Consider the following 17764-nt stretch of genomic DNA (forward strand, 5'->3'; position numbering starts at 1 on the left):
CTGATGAACAGAATGAACTGTTGATTATAATAGAATCAGGGACATAGAAAGGGAATGGACTAACTATTCTTGGGGGGGAAAGAGGTGTGGGAGATGCGGGAAGAGACTGGACAAAAATCGTGCACCTATGGATGAGGACAGTGGGGGGGGGGGTAAGGGCAGAGGGTGGGGTGGGAACTGGGTGGAGGGGAGATATGGGGGGGGGAGAGGAACAAATGTAATAATCTGAACAATAAAGATTTAATAAAAAATAAATAAAAATAAATAAATAAATGCCACTTAACAAAGCAAAAAAAAAGAGGAAGAGACACGAGAGTCCTCTTTCTCAGGCTGTGCAAAAAGGAAAGGACAGATGAGGACACAAAAAGAGGTCTCACCAGAAACCAATCCTGATGGGACCTTAAGCTTGGACTTTTAACCTCCAGGATGGTGACAAAATAAATTTCTGTTGTTTAAGACACCCAGTCTGTGGTATTTTATTATGGCAGCTCTAGCAGACTAATGTAATCATTCCCCAACCTTTTCTGTCTTTTTTTTTTTTTTTTTTTTTTTTTTTTTGCTAATCCTCACCAGAGGAAATTTTTCCCATTACTTTTTAGGAAAAGTGGGACCGAGGGAGGGAGGGAGAGAGAGAAAGGGAGAGAGACATCGAGGTGAGCAAGACACATTGATTGGTTGCAACTCAGGTATGTGCCCTTGACCAGGAATCAAACCTGCAACCCTTTGGTGCATGGGCCGATGCTCTAACCACTGAGAAACACTGGTCAGGGGCATTCTCCCCAAACATTACTTCTTTTTATCCTCCATGCCTGATTTGGTTCAGGCCCTTATCTTCTCCATATCATCTCTGCAGACCTTTCTGTATTCTCAAGTGGTGCTAAAGGAATCTTTCCAAAGAGTTTAGTTAAAAACTGTGTAGGACACAGAACTATCTATACTAATAATAGCCTAGGTCAGTGATGGCAAACCTTTTGAGCTCGGCGTGTCAGCATTTTGAAAAACCCTAACTTAACTCTGGTGCCGTGTCACATATAGAAATTTTTTGATATTTGCAACCATAGTAAAACAAAGACTTATATTTTTGATATTTATTTTATATATTTAAATGCCATTTAACAAAGAAAAATCAACCAAAAAAAAATGAGTTTGCGTGTCACCTCTGACACGTGTGTCATAGGTTCGCCATCACTGGCCTAGGTGGTCATCATGCCCTCACATCACCACAAGATGGCCGTCACAGGATGGCTGCACGCACAGCAGAGGCTGGTCCCGGCGTCTCTGCCGCCTCGCGTGGAGGAGGCAGGTCCCGGTGGAGGAGGCAGGTCGTGGCAGGGGAGGGCAATTGTGGGCAATCAGGCCGGCAGGGAAGGGCAATTGGGCTTCAATTAGTCTGGCAGGGGAGCGATTAGGGGGCGATCAGGCTGGCAGGCAGAAGCAGTTAGGGGCAATCAGGCAGGCAGGCAGGTGAGCGGTTAGGAACCAGAGGTCCCAGATTGTGAGAGGGATGTCCAACTGCTGGTGTAGGCCCGACAGGATCAGGCCTAAATTGGCAGTTGGACATCCCCCGAGGGGTCCCAGATTAGAGAGGGTGCAGGCTGGGCTGAGGGACATCCCCCCCATGCACGAATTTCGTGCACCAGGCCTCTAGTTTACTGCATAAAAGGCAAATTTCTCAGCTGAGCACCAGACTCCTCTTGAACTTGATTTGACCTGCCTTTCTAGCATTGTTCTAGTGGTCCTTTCACTACCACTCTATGCTTTAGCCTTACTGAAATTCTTACCGTTGCTCAGGCATTCCATGCTCTTTCACAATTCTCCATTTTGGCCTGTGCTGTTCCTCCTACTCAAAATGCCTTTCCCCCTTCCTGACCACCCCTCCTTCTATCACCTTCTCTTCTCACTGTCTCACTCGTTTCTCTGGCACATCTATTCATCTTTCAGCCTTGGCTCAGGTGTTGTCTAACCTCCTGGAGCTTCGTTTACAGCTCCATCCTCAGTTCTCTCAGCAGCACTTTGTACACCCCTCTGTTACAACACTTATCACACTGTTTTGTAAACATTATTTTGAGAGTCTTTCCTACTAAATTGTGAGCACCTGAAAAATAAGATACCTATTCATCGTTGAATCTTCCTTTGTACCTGAAACAAAGGAGGTACTGGATACATATGTATTAAACAAACAAACAAAAATCCCACAGTCCAGACAGGACATACACAAAAAAATTAAACAATAAAAGGCAGCAGAGAAACCACGAGTTATGTATCTGGGAATTCTTCATGGTACCTGGCACAGCGTCTTGCATGTAATAGACTCAGTAAATGTTGTTGAATCAAGTTCTAAATGAAAAATAAAAAAAATAAGATCATAATCATGTAAATCTAGGAGAACTCCAGGATGGGTTTTAAAAGCTGGTACCCACAAATATAACACAACTAGGGGCCCAATGCACATATTTGTGCACCTTGAAAGGAACTGTGGGCCATGAGGCTGTGGTGGGCACAGGGGCGGGTCTCGGCCTATCCTCTGCGCCCCTGCCTGGCCCCTCTCACTGCGGACCCTGGTCTGCTGTCTGCCGGCAGTCCTTCTCCCGCCACAGCCGGTCCCATGCACTGGTGGCACTGGGCCCCGCTTGCACCCGCTGAGGGCACAGAGCAATTGGGGCTGGCGCCAACAGTGGGTGCAAGCAGCAGCTCCCGCCCTGATTGCCCCTCAGGAGCAGAGGGAGGTGGAGAAGCCCTCAGGGGTGATCGGGACTGGCAGCCACCACTCACACCTGCTGATGGTGCTGAGCGAATAGGGCCAGCGCTAGGCACTGGCAGCGGGTGTGAGCCATGGCTCCGGTGCCAGCAGTGGGTGCGAGTGGGGCCGGCGCAGGCAGCAGGTGCAAGCGCTGGGCAGGACCACAGCATATGGGAGCAAAGAATTTTCAGTAAGCACCAGAGACTCACTCTGATGATAGCAACTGGCGGCCGCCTTGGTCTGGTGCCTCCGCTCACCTGCTCCACCATCCCACCACAGCAGATGCCCGCCATGTTTCGCACTCTGCCTCCTGCTGCCAACACCCGCCATATTCCATGCATGCCCCCTGCTGGTCAACGCATGTCATATCAACTGGTTGTTTAGTTGTTTGGTTGTTCCACCGTTTGGTCTATTTGCATATTAGGGATATATATATATATATATATATATATATATATATATATATATAGATGATCCAATCTAGTGCCTTCAAACTTGGTCCATACTCCTCCTTCATTTTTCTACCTTACCCCTGGCTCCATACTGTAAGCTCTTTTAAAATTAGGGGATCTCTTATTCATCTTTATATCTTGCATTAGAGACTCAGTGCACAAAATTAGTGCACTGGTAGGGTCACTAGTGGCTGCCAGCTGCTGGCCAGTACTCCCTCCCTTCCCCCAGCTGGCCCTTCCCCATGGTCGAACTCCTGGACAAACTCCCGGTTGCATACTATGCTTTTATTATATAGGATTCCTTATCTACTATAATCTAGCCAGATGCTTTGCACATGATAAGCATCCAATAAGTGTTTGTTCCATTTTGTTAAAAACTAGATTATAGTGCCCTACCTGGTTTGGCTCAGTGGATAGAGTGTCAGCCTGTAGACTGAAGGGTCCCAGGTTCAATTCTGGCCAAGGGCACATGCCAGGTTGCGGGCTTGATCCCCAGTCGAGGGTGTGCAGGAGGCAGCTGATCAATGGTTCACTCTCATAATTGATGTTTCTATCTCTCTCTCCCTCTCCTTTCCTCTCTGAAATCAATAAAAATATATATTAAAAAACCCCCCAACAGCCGAAACCGGTTTGGCTCAGTGGATAGAGCATCGGCCTGCGGACTGAAGGGTCCCAGGTTCGATTCCGGTCAAGGGCATGTACTTGGGTTGTGGGCATATCCCCAGTGGGAGATGTGCAGGAGGCAGCTGATGGATGTTTCTCTCTCATCTATGTTTCTGACTCTCTATCTCTCTCCCTTCCTCTCTGTGAAAAATCAATAAAATATATTAAAAAAAAAAAACCAAAAACAAAAAAAAACCAAACCCCAACAACCTAGATTATACGAGCCTGGATGGGATTTGAATAGGCTGTGTTAAAGAAAACAGAAATCCAGATCAGGGACACAGCAGAAGCGTATTCATTTCCTATTGCTCCTCTAATAAAGTACCACAAACTTGGTGGTTTAAAACAACACACTTATTATTTTATAATTCTATAGGTTAGAGACCTGAAAATAGGTCTTATAAGGCTAAAATTAAAGTGTCAGCAGGGCTGTGTTCCTTCTAGAAGCTCTAGGGGAGAATTTGTTTCCTTGCCTTTTCCAGTTTCTAGAGGATGCTGCATTCCTTGGCTTGTGGTCCTGCATTATTCTGACCTCTACATCTGTAGTCACGTCTCCTTCTCTCATTCTGACCCTTCTGCCTCCCTCCTAAAAGAACCCTTGTGATTATATTGAACTCATTGGTTGACCCAGGATGATCTTCCTATCACATCTGCAAAGTTCCTTTTGCCATGTAAAATAGCATCTTCACAGGTTCTGGAGATTAGTACCAGGGCTCTTTGGAGAGCCATTATTCATTCTGTCTACCCCTAGGAGCAAAGCTGAAAATATAAGAATGCACAATTAATGTTTGGATATGGACTTTTTCAGCTGAAGCAAAATGTTCATGAAATATTTGAGCCAGGTAAGAGGAAAAGTAGACTAAAGAGGCACTTGAAGTTTAGAGATGATATAGACCAGCGGTTCTCAACCTGTAGGTTGCAACCCCTTTGGGGGTGGAACGACCCTTTCACAGGAGTCTCCTAATGTTGTAATGTACCCCGCGAATCATACAAGGACGCCTCAAGTAGTTGAATTAAAGAGTCACATTTATTGCAAATCTGGGACTATGAGGGGGCATTTCACTCTCCCAAACCTCATAGTGCCCACCCCAGCCCCAACACCAGATTTATATCGGCAAAGATCACAAAGGTATTGATTACATCCCAAGGTTTGGAATGAGGAACCTGGTTTGCAAAAAAAAAAAAAGCAGTTTACAGAAGCTGAAGCAGTTTTACTTAAGCATGTTATCTAAATTATAGTTTTGGGTCTCTGGATCACTGAATTGACAGGAACACATTAACTAGAGCCCTTGGGTCTTGGGACTACTAAGTCAACAGGGACATGTTATCTGGAGCTCTCTGACCTTGGGATAATTGTGCTGTCCTTCCCAGGTACAGAAGAATGTGCTTTCTAAGATCATTAGGACCACAACCAATGGGATATTCACATTACAATCAATAGGGTATTTAATTGAATGGGATGATTTATATAATTCAGACAATCAAAATAACTTTTCTATTATTTTAGCAAGCAAATAAGTACAGAAACCAAACAGCAGGGTTAGAGTTAAACTACAGTTTCTACCTGAGATGATTGCTACCATACTTCACTAAGACCATCGGAAAACACATAATTACATATTGTTTTTGTGATTAATCACTATGCTTTAATTATGTTCAATTTGTAACAATGAAAATACATCCTGCATATCAGATATTTACATTACGATTCATAACAGTAGCAAAATTACAGTTATGAAGTAGCAACGAAAATAATTTTATGGTTGGGGGTCACCACAACATGAGGAACTGTATTAAAGGGTCGCGGCATTAGGAAGGTTGAGAACCACTGATATAGACCATTGAATACCAGGTCAAGTTTTGGTGTTATCCTATATAAAGTAAGAAAGCTTTTGCCCCAGCCATTTGCAACCTGTAATTACCTAACCGCAGCCGGGCCAGATAGACTCAGAACTTCCAAGAGAAGGCCCAGGCCCCACAGCGGCTTGCATTGCTACACAGCTGAGCATCATCAGGGCAGCTGATTCTCGCTGCCAATTGCCCTGGAGGTCAATTCCTCCCAGTGATCCTACAACAACCAAGGCATAGCTACAACAAGACTGTGCACAAAGCCCACGAGGGGGTGCACCAAGAGTGTCCACCTCAGGTAACTGGGGAGGCTGAGCTACTGGGCCCTACAGGACACCTAGCACACAAAGCCACTCTATCAACACAGGGAAGCAACCAAAATGCGGAGACAAAGAAACAGGTCACAAATGGCAGAAATGGAGGAAAGCAAACGATTGGATATAGAGTTTAAGGCCACGGTTATAAGGTTTTTCAAGAATTTTATGGAAACCGCCGATAAATTTAATGAATCCCTCAATAAATATAGGGAGACCATGGAGGACATGAAAAAGGACCAACTAGAAATTAAGCATACACTGACTGAAATAAAGAATAATTTACAGAGATCCAGCAGCAGAAAAGAGGATCCCAAGAATCAAGTCAAAGATTTGAAATACAAAGAAACAAAAAATACCCAACCGAAAAAGAAAAAAGAAAAGAGATTCCAAAAATATGAAGATAGTGTAAGGAACCTCTGGGACAACTTCAAGCGTACCAACATCAGAATTATAGGGGTACCAGAAGGAGAGAGAGGGCAAGATATTGAAAACCTTTTTGAAGAAATAATGACAGAAAACTTCCCCTACCTGGTGAAAGAAATGAACTTACAAGTCCAGGAAGCGCAGAGAACCCCAAACAAAAGGAATCCAAGGAGGACCACACCAAGACACATCATAATTAAAATGCCAAGAGCAAAAGATAAAGAGAGAATCTTAAAAGCAGCAAGAGAAAGACAGTCAGTTACCTACAAGGGAGTACCCATACGACTGTCAGCTGATTTCTCAACAGAAACCATGCAGGCCAGAAGAGAGCTGGCAAGAAATATTCAAAGTGATGAATAGCAAGAACCTGCAACCAAGATTACTTTATCCAGCAAAGCTATCATTCAGAATAGAAGGTCAGATAAAGAGCTTCACGGATAAGAAAAAGCTAAAGGAGTTCATCACCACCAAACCAGCATTATATGAAATGCTGAAAGGTATTCTTTAAGAAGAGGAAGAAGAAAAAGGAACTCTTACCATTTGCCACAGCATGGATGGAACTTGAGAGCGGATAAATACCACAGGATCTCACTCATTTGTGGAATATAATGAACAACATAAGCTGATGAACAAGGACTGATCCAGAGACGGAGAGGCATTGATTGGACTGTCGGGACTTGGAGGGAAGGTAGGGGAGGGTGGGGGTAAGGGGGAAAGATCAACCAAAGGACTTATATGCAAGCATATAGGCCTAACCAATGGACATGGACAACGCGGGGGTGAGGGCATGAGCGGGGGTGGGGGGCGTGGGGGGTAGAGGGTAACGTGGGGACAAGGACACATATGTAATATCTTAATCAATAAAAATATATTAAAAAAAAAAAAAAAGAAAGCTTTGAAGATGCGTGAGCAGAGAGTTAACAATGAAAGGTAATCTAGCAGACTCCAGAAGACAATAGAGTATGTAAATCTGGTGGTCAAACAAAATGAAAAACAAAAGATTTGGGACTGAGAGACCACACAATGGTGAACACACTGCTGTTTACTGTCTTACCAAAGCTCTCCTTTCTGCTAGATGTTCCTTGAGCATCCATAATAAATGAACGATGAATTATTTCCCCTTATGAATTTACATTTTTTGCCTAGTAGAAGTATTCAGTTGTGTTATAACTCCTCTGCCCTAGAAGAGGCTGCTACTGTAGCTGGGAAAGTGTGTGGAGTGATAGGAAAAGGAGTTAAGATGTGAGTTGGCTGGTTTGTCCAACTAATTGGTAGAGGCTGAGCTTCTTGGGAGAGAGTTTCAAATGGTCTAGAACAGTGGTTCTCAACCTTCCTAATGCCGCGACCCTTTAATACAGTTCCTCATGTTGTGGTGACCCCCAACCATAAAATTATTTTCGTTGCTACTTCATAACTGTAATTTTGCTACTGTTATGAATCGTAATGTAAATATCTGATATGCAGGGTGTATTTTCATTGTTACAAATTGAACATAATTAAAGCATAGTGATTAATCACAAAACCAATATGTAATTATATATGTGTTTTCCGATGGTCTTAGGCGACCCCTGTGAAAGGGTCGTTTGACCCCCAAAGGGGTCGTGACTCACAGGTTGAGAACTGCTGGTCTAGAGAGACAAGGACTCCATTTTTTGGTTGTAAACAATAGAAACCCAATTCAGACTGACTTAAAAAAAGTAGAATTTACCAGCTTTAAAAAGCATCAATATGCTGATTTCCAAATTGATATTGCCTAGATTTTCAGTCTCATACATATCCAATTACCTAGTGGTTACCTTTACTTGGATGTCCACTCAGCAAATCAAACTCAACATGGCCAAAAACCTGTTCCTGATTTTATTTTTCCGTCTCTCCTTCATCAAATCTACTCTTCCCACAATCTTTCTTCATTTCAGTTAATGAAAACTCCACCTCCCAGTTGCTCTGGGGGGTTTTCTTTTATTCGCCTTCCACATTCAAACTGTCAAGCAATTCTACTGGCTGTACTTTCAAATCAATCAAGAATTTGACAACATCCGGGGCTTCCAGTCCAAGATAGTGGCCTAGGAAGACCCTGAGCACCTCCTCCCATGAACACATTGAATTTACAGCTACAGACAGAGCAAGTCCCTTTGAAGAACTGAGGGTTGACTGAACAGCTTCAGTGCAACAAACGAGAGAGAGAGAGAGAGAGAGAGAGAGAGAGAGAGAGAGAGAGAGAGAGAACAGAAACGGTAAGAGAGCCAGAGATGGACACTGAGGGCCCTCCAACCCAATGTTCAGCCTTGCAGCCTGGAGGGATCACTGAAAGGCCTAGCCCAGTGATGGCGAACCTTTTGAGCTCGGCGTGACAGCATTTTGAAAAACCCTAACTTAACTCTGGTGCCGTGTCACATATAGAAATTTTTTGATATTTGCAACCATAGTAAAACAAAGACTTATATTTTTGATATTTATTTTATATATTTAAATGCCATTTAACAAAGAAAAATCAACCCAAAAAATGAGTTCACGTGTCACCTCTGACACGTGTGTCATAGGTTCGCCATCACTGGCCTAGACAGACTTGTCCACCCCGGGGTACAGGGAAAAACAGTGGTTTAAAGGACGCCTAGGCTATATGGGAAGGAAATCCATTTACTAACCCTGGAGCATCTGCCAAGGAGGAGGAGAGCTGTGGAAACTCTCGCAGCTGGGAGGCAACTCCCGCATCCTTGATCACAAGGGCAGGAGCTCAATCCAGGCATTTTAGCCGCAGTCTAAGGCCATCTCAGTTCCTCCTCTCACCCAGGCTCACAGCATGTGCGCTGCTTGACCCCTGGACTCCCTGAGGCCCTCACCTGTTCCATTCACAACTCTGGCCAGTCCGGTTTGTCCATGAGTCTCCCTGTGGCCTGCACCAGCTCCAGCTTCCAGCCAGCCTGGTAAGGCAGTACAGGGGTGACTTGTCCCTAGGATTCCCCTTGGCTCCATCCCACCCTAGCTATAGCTCCTTCCCAGGTGTGGCTTGTCCCTGGGGCTGCAGGCAGACTTAGCCAGGGGAATCCCTGGAGCTTGCAACTGCTCCAGTGTAGGTTCCAGGCCCGGTGTGGCTTGCCCCTGGGACTTCCCTCGGCCTGTGTCCGCTGCAGCTTCAGTTCCAACCTGCCTGCAAAGACACCTAGACCCAGAGTCTACAAAGGGGAAGCTCCTACACAAGGACCACTTGTGTTGTTTTTAAAAATATGTTTTTATTGATTTCATAGAGGAAGGGAGAGGGAGAGAGAGAGAGAAACATCAATGATGAGAGAGAATCATTGATCGGTTGCCTCCTGCATGACCCCTACTGGGGATGCATGCCCCCTACTGGGAACTGAGCCCACAACCTGGGCACGTGCCCTTGGCCGGAATTGAACCTGGGACCCTTCAGTCCACAGGCTGACACTCTACCCACTGAACCAAAACAGCTAGGGCCACAAGGCCACTTCTTCAAGACAAGGAGAGGTTGTTGTTTTGCTTAATTCGTGGAAACAAACACAGAGAGATGCCAAAATGAGGAGACAGAGGAGTATCTTCCAAAGAAAAGACCAGGACAACAATCCAGAAACGAAACTAAATGAAAAGGTAGAGAGTTCAAAACACGGGTTATAAGGTTGCTCAATGAGCTTAGGGGAAGAATAGATAAGCTCAGTGAGAAGTTCAACAAAGAGATAGGAAATATAAAGAAGAACCTATCAGCCTTGGCCAGTGTAGCTCAGTTGGCAGAGCATCATTCAGTTCATAAAAGGGTGGTGGGTTTGATTCCTGGTCAGGGTATATACCTAGCTTACAGGTGGAGTCCCTGGTTGGGGTGTGTATGAGGAACAACTGATCGATGTTTCTCTCACCTCTCTCTCAAATCAGTAAACATATCCTTGGGTGAGGATGAAGAAAAACAGCCTATCAGAACTGAAGAATACAATAACTGAACAAACAAATAAAAAATACACTAAAGGGAATCAATAACAGATCAGTTGATACAGAAGGAGTTAGCAAGCTAGAAAACAAAGAAGTGGAAATCACCCAATCAGGACAGCAAAAAGAGAAAAAGAATTTTTAAAAATGAGGATAGTTTAAGGGACCTCTGGGACAACATCTAGTGTACCAACATTTGAATCATAGAGGTCCCAGAAGGCAAAGGGAAAGAGAAAGGGTCAGAAAACCTATTTAGAGAAACAATGAATAGCCCTAGCCGGTTTTGCTCAGTGGATAGATCATTGGCCCGCTGACACAAGGGTCCCAGGTTTGATTCCAGCCAAGGGCACGTACCTTGGTTGCAGGTTCCCCAGCCCTGGTTTGGGTGCATGCAGGAGACAAACAATCTGTCACTTCTCTCTGTCTCTCCCTCTCCCTTTCACTCTCTAAAAATCAATGGAAAAATACCTTTGGGTGAAGATTAACAAAACAAAACAAACAAAATAATGACTGAACACTTTCCCAGTAAGATATCCAGGTGTAAGACGCTCAGAAAGTCTCACATAAAATGAGCCCAAAGAGGCCCACACCAAAACATGTCATCAGTAAAATGCCAAAAGTTAAGTCAACTAGGATTTTCTTTTCTTTTTTTTTAAGGATTTTCTTTTTAACTTCAAATTTGGAAACAAAAATAAATAAAATTAACAATATATCAAATGATTAACAACTGTATTAAAGAAAAATGGAAAAGAAAGAGCTCAAGTAATTTTTATCTATAGTACTTTCATTATCCTCAGTCTGAAAATAAAAGGACAAAAGAAGTGCAAAGAAAACTTAAGTTTGACTTCATAGGTTAGGTTTATTGTATTTTTAAAAATATATATATATATTTTTTAGAAATATATTTTATTGATTTTTTACAGAGAGGAAGGGAGAGAGATAGAGAGTTAGAAACATCGATGAGAGAGAAACATCGATCAGCTGCCTCCTGCACATCTCCTACTGGGGATGTGCCCGCAACCCTGGTACATGCCCTTGACCAGAATCGAACCTGGGACCCTTCAGTCTGCAGGCCAACGCTCCATCCACTGAGCCAAACCGGTTTCGGCTAAAATATATTTTTATTGATTTCAGAGAGGAAGGGAGAGGGAGAGAGAAAGAAACATCAATGATGAGAGAGAATCATTGATCAGCTGCCTCCTGCATGTCCCCTACTGGGGATTGAGCCCACACCCAGGCATGTGCCCTTGGCAGAAATCGAACCTGGGACCCTTCAGTCCGCAGGCTGACACTCTATCCACCGAGTCAAACCAGCTAGGGCAGTAGGTTTATTGTCAATAGTAATTTTGAAGGAAATTTATGTGCACTGTAGAATTGAGCAAAGGAATAAATATACTGAGCTTCTTGGGGAGCCAGGTTTCTCATGGTGAGAGAAAGGAGCTATAAATATAAAATGGTGAAAGGCAAGAAAGATACAAAATGGCTATTTTTCTCACTCTGTCCATTGACAGGACATAAGCAATGACACCTTCGTGGCAATGAGCACAGCTCGTTTCCGGATCTTGAGTTCTATTATCACTCCCCATTAACAGGGGTCCTCAGTAAAATGACTGCGTTCAGGCCTAGGGCTGGGAGAATAAGCCTAGACCATGTTGTGCCAGAAGTAAGAATGTGCTCAAAGAATGACAGGCACAGAAGCCAGCTTGAAGGAGCTCCCACTGGCCAAATCTAGGATAATCTGAACATCAAAATAAGTGATGATAGTAATGGATTATAGTCCATTGAATAAAATCAGAATCATTGATCCATTTTGACAGAAGTAAATAAATAAACAAGGGAGAAGGGAAGACCCAATGGTAAAGTGTTAATTAATAAATGCAGAAGGAATGATACCAGTATGGCTCAATTGGTTGGAGCGTCATCTGGTACACCAGAAGGTGGTGGTTCAATTACCAGTCAGGGGACATACTCAGGTTGTGGGTTTGATCTTCAGTCGGGTTATGTTTGGGATGTTTCTATCTCAAATCTCTCTCTCTCTCTCTCTCTCTCTCTCTCTCTCTCTCTCTCTCTCTCTCTCCTCCCCAACCCCCTTCATCTCGCTGAGATCTTCTTTAAAGAAAAACACACCACTATTTGACAATCATAATAATTTGATTCAGGTAGAAGCCATCAATGTACTATAAGGAACAGGATATTCACATAGCTTCAGATAATCTCCCCACAGGTTTGTCATTAATTACAAAGTAACTAAGTAAAGAAATTTGGAAGACATGTCCAGGACTTGGTTATCAAAGTTAACATCATCAATATGGGAACAAGTCACAATTGCCTGTCAACCGATAGGATCAATGAGAAGAAATAGCATCACTTCTGGGGTATTCCTGCTACCTATGCATAACCTGAATCTAATGAAGTATCAGATGAATACAAATTGAGGGACATTCTACAAAATAATTGGCTCTTTCTCTTCAAAGTGTCAAAATTGAGGAGAACAAAGAAAGGAGGATTAAGACTTATACACCAATATTCATTTATTAGTTTTGACAAATATATAATGTATGATGTAACTATTAAAGGAAGCCAGGTGAAGGATATACTGGGACTCTGTATCTTTGCATCTTTTCTGTAAATCTCGATACCAAAATAAAAAGATTAATTTTTTTTAAAGTAAAAAAAAAAAAGACTGATACAGATGAAGGAAGGCTGAAGAGACATGACCACTGAAATGCAGCAGCTGATCCTGGACCTGAAAAATCCTTACTACAGAAGACAAATAGGACAACGGGTAAAATCTGAATGAAGTCTGTGGGTTGGATAATAGTGTTTTATCAATGGTAACTTCCTGATTTTGAAACATTTGCATTGTGGTTATGTAGAGAATGTTCTCAATTTTAAGAAATACAGAAGTATTTAGAGGTTAAAAAAAAGAATCTGAGCATTTCTCTCTGCCTGTACAGTTACTATCCTGCTCCAAACCACCACCATCTTTCACCTGTATCATTTTAATAGTCTTCTAACTGGTCTCCCTGCCCATGCCTCTATTCAGTTTGTTTTCAATGCAAGAGCCATAATGATTGTTTAAAATGTAAGTTAGAGCATGTGACTTCTCTGCTTAAAATCCTCCAATGGCTACCTAACCTACTTAGAGAAAAGCCAAAGTCCTTAAAACATCTTCCAATGCCCTGCACAATCTGGCTTCTGGTTACCTTTCTGACTTCATCGGTTTCTACTCTTTTCCTTGCTCATTACACTCCAGCCACACTGGCCTCCTTGCTGTTCCTAACACACCAGGCACAGTGTACCCTCAGCCATCCCCTGTCCGGGTCATTCTTCCCCAGGTAGCCACATGGCTTACACCTTCACTTCAGATTTTTATGCAAATGTTTTCTTATTAGTGAGGCTTTCTCTGATGGTCCTATTTAAAATTTCAACCCCCTCCCACCTCTATCCCCTTTGTTTTATTGTTATTAACACTGATCACTAGCATCTGTATATTTTATTACTTATTTATTGTCCACCTCCCTCCTACCCAGAATGTAAATTCCAAGAGGGCACGATGTATGCCTTTTTTGTTCCCAATGTATCTTCACTGCCTAGAACAGTATTTGACATATAATTAGCTTTTCAGTAAGTGTTTCTTGAATAAATGAATAAAAAGTCCAGGTGTTAACTTCATGGTTTGATGTGGATCCTCAGCATGCGACTAGGACTTTGTCTTCACGTCTTAGCTTTGCTTTCCTCCGCATTGGCCTCATGCTCAGGCTTGAGGAGCGATGGGTGGTGGCCTGGTGGCCACCAGCAGCTCCAGATTTACCTGCTAACCAGCCAGCAACCCCATTGGAAAGAGAGTGCCTCTGTCTTGATGGCTCCAGTGAAAGCCTTAGAAATGAGTCATATTCTGGGTGTGGGTCAAGTGTCAATTCCTAAAACAATCTCTGAAGGTAGAGGAAGAAAATCCCGTGACTGGCCAGGCCTGAGTCATGGGGGCCCCTGGGGTCAGGGTGAAGTTCCGTTCTAATGCACTGAGCACGGGGAAGAGGTGGTTCCCTGAAAGGAAATGGAGCGCTCTCGCTGGAGGAAGAGGGACGGAGGCCCGGCTGGCAGGAAAAACAGAGGTCCATCCCGTCACCGGGAATGACCCACCGTCAGTCTTAGCCCAGAACAGCGTTCCTCTCTTGCCCCTCCAGCTTCACATCCAGCCATATCGACCTCTGCACTGTGCTGCGGTTCTCTCCGAAATGCCTTTCCACCTGTTTCTGTCGGTCAGCGTCTTCCTCATTATCCAGCGTCAGGTTCGGATATGATCTCCCTTATGAAGACTCCTGACAGATGTACTCTCTCCCCCTAGTTATTTCTACTTCTCTTGTAGTTACCTTTTCATACTTTGCCCTGTATTTTACTGATTTGTATACCTTATGAGCTCCTGGGGGGGGGGGGGAGTGTCCATTTCCAACGGTCCCAGCCGACACCCCACACGCTCCGCAACTGCAGTGATTAGATGCGCACCGGGGCCGCCAGGGCGCGCTGGGTGCCAGGCGCGAGGCCGCCGGGGGGCGGGAGGCGCGGTGATTGGCAGGAGCGGCCGTCAATCAGGCGCAGGCGGGAGCGGGGCGGGAGGCGGGGCCTGCATGAATGGGGCGCGCGGCGAGCGGGCTCCAGTCGGCGCTCGCGGGGGGAAGCCAGAGTCCCGGCAGGGAGTGGGTGGGAGGAAGCGAAGGGGGGGCGGGTGGGGGAGGAAGGGAAAGAGCGCGGGGGGCGGGGAGGGGCAGCGCCGGGTTGGTGCGCCGAGAGAGGCGAGGCGCGGTGTGAGCGAGAGTCGTGGCCCCCGTGCCGGTAGCTTCTGAGCCGCTGTCCGCTGCGCGGCCTCCGCCCTCGCTGCGGGCGGCCGCCTGCGAAACCCCGAGAAGCCCCCGGCGTCCCCGACCGGGCCGAGGAGTGAGGACGGGGAGTCGGCGCTGAGAGAAGAGCCGGACCGAGCGGCCGAGCCCAAGGCCCCCGGGAGTGGAGGTGGGGGGCTGAGGCCCCCAAGGGGGCCCCGCCGCGATGGGCAACCTGGAGAGCGCCGATGGGGGTCCGGGCGAACCGCCCTCGGTCTCGCTGCTGCCGCCGCCCGGCAAGATGCCGATGCCTGAGCCCTGTGAGCTGGAAGAGAGGTTCGCCCTGGTGCTGGTGAGAGCGGAGCCCCGTCCCTTCCCCCTCCTACCGCCCCCCAGGTCGCAGCGCCGGGGTGGGATTTGGCCGCGGTTCCCCCGCTGGCCCACCCTTTCAGCCAGGGCTTCCGACAGACCCCGTCCCCCAGCGCCTTCCTGGAAGCCTCTGAGCAGCGCCGGCCGGCTGGCCCGTCAGCCCTCGGGGACCGAGGTCTCAGCCACTGGACACTTAGGAGGGGAGTCCCCAGCCCGGGACCATCCCAGGATCCGGACTTCCTCCTCCTGCCCCCCACCCGCCTCCGGCTGCCCTCCCCACTTCCCCGACGTGGTCCCCAGGCCCCTGAATTCTCATTCCTTCGCCTCTGGCTGGTGCGGGGAAAGTCAGAAGCTCGGGCCGGGCCACTCTTCAGCCTCAGTCAGGGCTCTCCGCTTGGGGAGATTGCCTCTCGTGTTAATATGGAGGCTTTCCAGGGAGTGGGTCCCACTCCCAGCCCGGACCAGATGTTTGGGGGAGGTTACGGGGAACGGGGAGGGGACTGGCAGATCTTGAAGGAGGTGGAATAAAGAGTGATGCCATTCTACTCATTTTCAGAACGGCCTGCAGGCATCCTGCAAAGTTAGAGCGGATTTGCCTAAAAGCGCTGAACATGTGGATAAGCCATTTCACTAGTGTATTTTTCCAATTGAAACAATACACAAACCTTCCTGCCTCCCCTCCACCTCCCCCTTGCTTTTTATGTTAAGCCCTAGTAGGCTGATTTGTGTTCTTTGCCTGTTCCTTTTTAGTCTTTCTGTAAGGTTCTCAGATGATCTGTACAGATGAGTTTTTAGAGCTGACTTTGGGGTTCTCCTTTGGTATGGGAGTTGGACATTGATTCCGGTGGCTCGGTGGATAGAGAGGATTGGAGCTGGTATCACTGGGATGGAGCCAGAAATATGATGGAGCTAAAAATGAAGTTTTGGAGAAAGAAAGTGAACTAGGTGATGGAATATTTACTAACAGAGGTAAAATAAAGGACCCGGGGAAATAGTTCCCAGTTCCTCAAAGAACTCTCTAAGAGGCAGTGTTAATGCTGCTGTTACTGTTGGTATGACCTGAAGGGCTGACTTTGCCTTTGCCTATGAGAAGGGATAAGTTGTGGACTTAGCAGCCTTATTGGGTTTCATCTGCCTTGGAATGGTGAGATTAGATCTGTTGGCATCAGTGGAGCAGTCTGGAGATCCTGGTCTCTCTGATGGTGCAGAGCCTGACATCAGCCCACTGGCACCACAGCCAGATCAGAGAGCATCCATGGGGTGCCGAGGGGAAGCAGTGTTACTGGCACCTCTCTGCCCACAGCTTTGCAGAGGGCCAAAGGGACCTGGGCCATACATCCTGCGGCCCTCTGCATTTCCCCATGCCTCCTAAGGGGGTTGGGGTGAGTCAGTGATTACTAATGTGCTGTGGCCATCTCTGGGACTTGGTGCCCTTGAGAACAAGAGCTCAACTGTTGGGAAAAACAGTGGGAGGGAATCTACACGCCAGTGGGGGTGTGAAAACCCCCAGTGAGCTGACATGATGTAGCCTCTGAAATAGTAGAGAAAGAAAGAGAAAGAGGTGGACTGGGTAGGGGGCTGCCTTAGGTAGGGGCTGCCAGGCCGTTTGTTGTGAGAGCTCAGAACCAGAATCAATCATGTCCTCATTGGAGCTTGGTTGATAAATTTGTTTAGTTGGCAAGTTGATGGCTTAATATCCACAAAATGCATGTGATTACTAGCCAGAGCACCCAGAAAACCCAGGTTAATCAGGGAACTGGACCACCCACTTGCAAGCCTTCCTTGCGGTATAAAGTTTTGATTTGTTTCCTTGTGGCTTTTGTTTTGGTCTTGTTTCTGTGTGCCTGAGCTGCTGCTGATGGGGGTTGGAACAGGGCAGGCCAGGGCTAGTTAGCTGTCTTAAGAGAGAAGGGGGTTTTACATCACTTTTCCAACACAGGGAAATCGTGCTTTCTTGTGGACTTGAGTTCTCTAGGGGCTCTTAAATATCTTTTCCTCTGCTACTGAAACATGCCCTATATAACTATCCTTCAGGAACAATACTAGCTGTTGGCTCTTTGACCCTGGAATAGTTTCAGGTGTGTATTTCTTGAAGTCAGGAGAAACAGAGTGTAGTAGAAAAAAACAGGGCTCATCTTAGCAATTGTCTTAACCAGTCTGAGCCGCACCTATACATTTTATAGATTTACTTATCTGTAATTT

General features: G+C 45.9%; 1 protein-coding gene across 6 annotated transcripts in view; it reads left to right on the forward strand.

Annotated features, from left to right (window-relative positions):
- The first annotated feature begins 14489 nt into the window (after positions 1–14489).
- FMNL3 (formin like 3) overlaps positions 14490–17764 on the forward strand; it is a 79033-nt gene continuing 75758 nt past the window's right edge. For 3 of the 6 annotated variants that reach the window (XM_036298149.1, XM_036298150.1, XM_036298153.1), the window contains exon 1: positions 15139–15545. In XM_036298149.1, the coding sequence (XP_036154042.1) occupies positions 15420–15545 (126 nt within the window). In that variant the 5' untranslated portion in view covers positions 15139–15419. Of the gene's footprint in view, positions 14669–15138; positions 15546–17764 lie in introns of those variants that run through there. The other 3 variants (XM_036298151.1, XM_036298154.1, XM_036298152.1) reach the window with 2 other exon arrangements.

This window comes from Myotis myotis, unplaced genomic scaffold (genome assembly GCF_014108235.1).
Source record: "Myotis myotis isolate mMyoMyo1 unplaced genomic scaffold, mMyoMyo1.p scaffold_m19_p_3, whole genome shotgun sequence".
In the NCBI taxonomy this organism is placed as follows: domain Eukaryota; kingdom Metazoa; phylum Chordata; class Mammalia; order Chiroptera; family Vespertilionidae; genus Myotis; species Myotis myotis.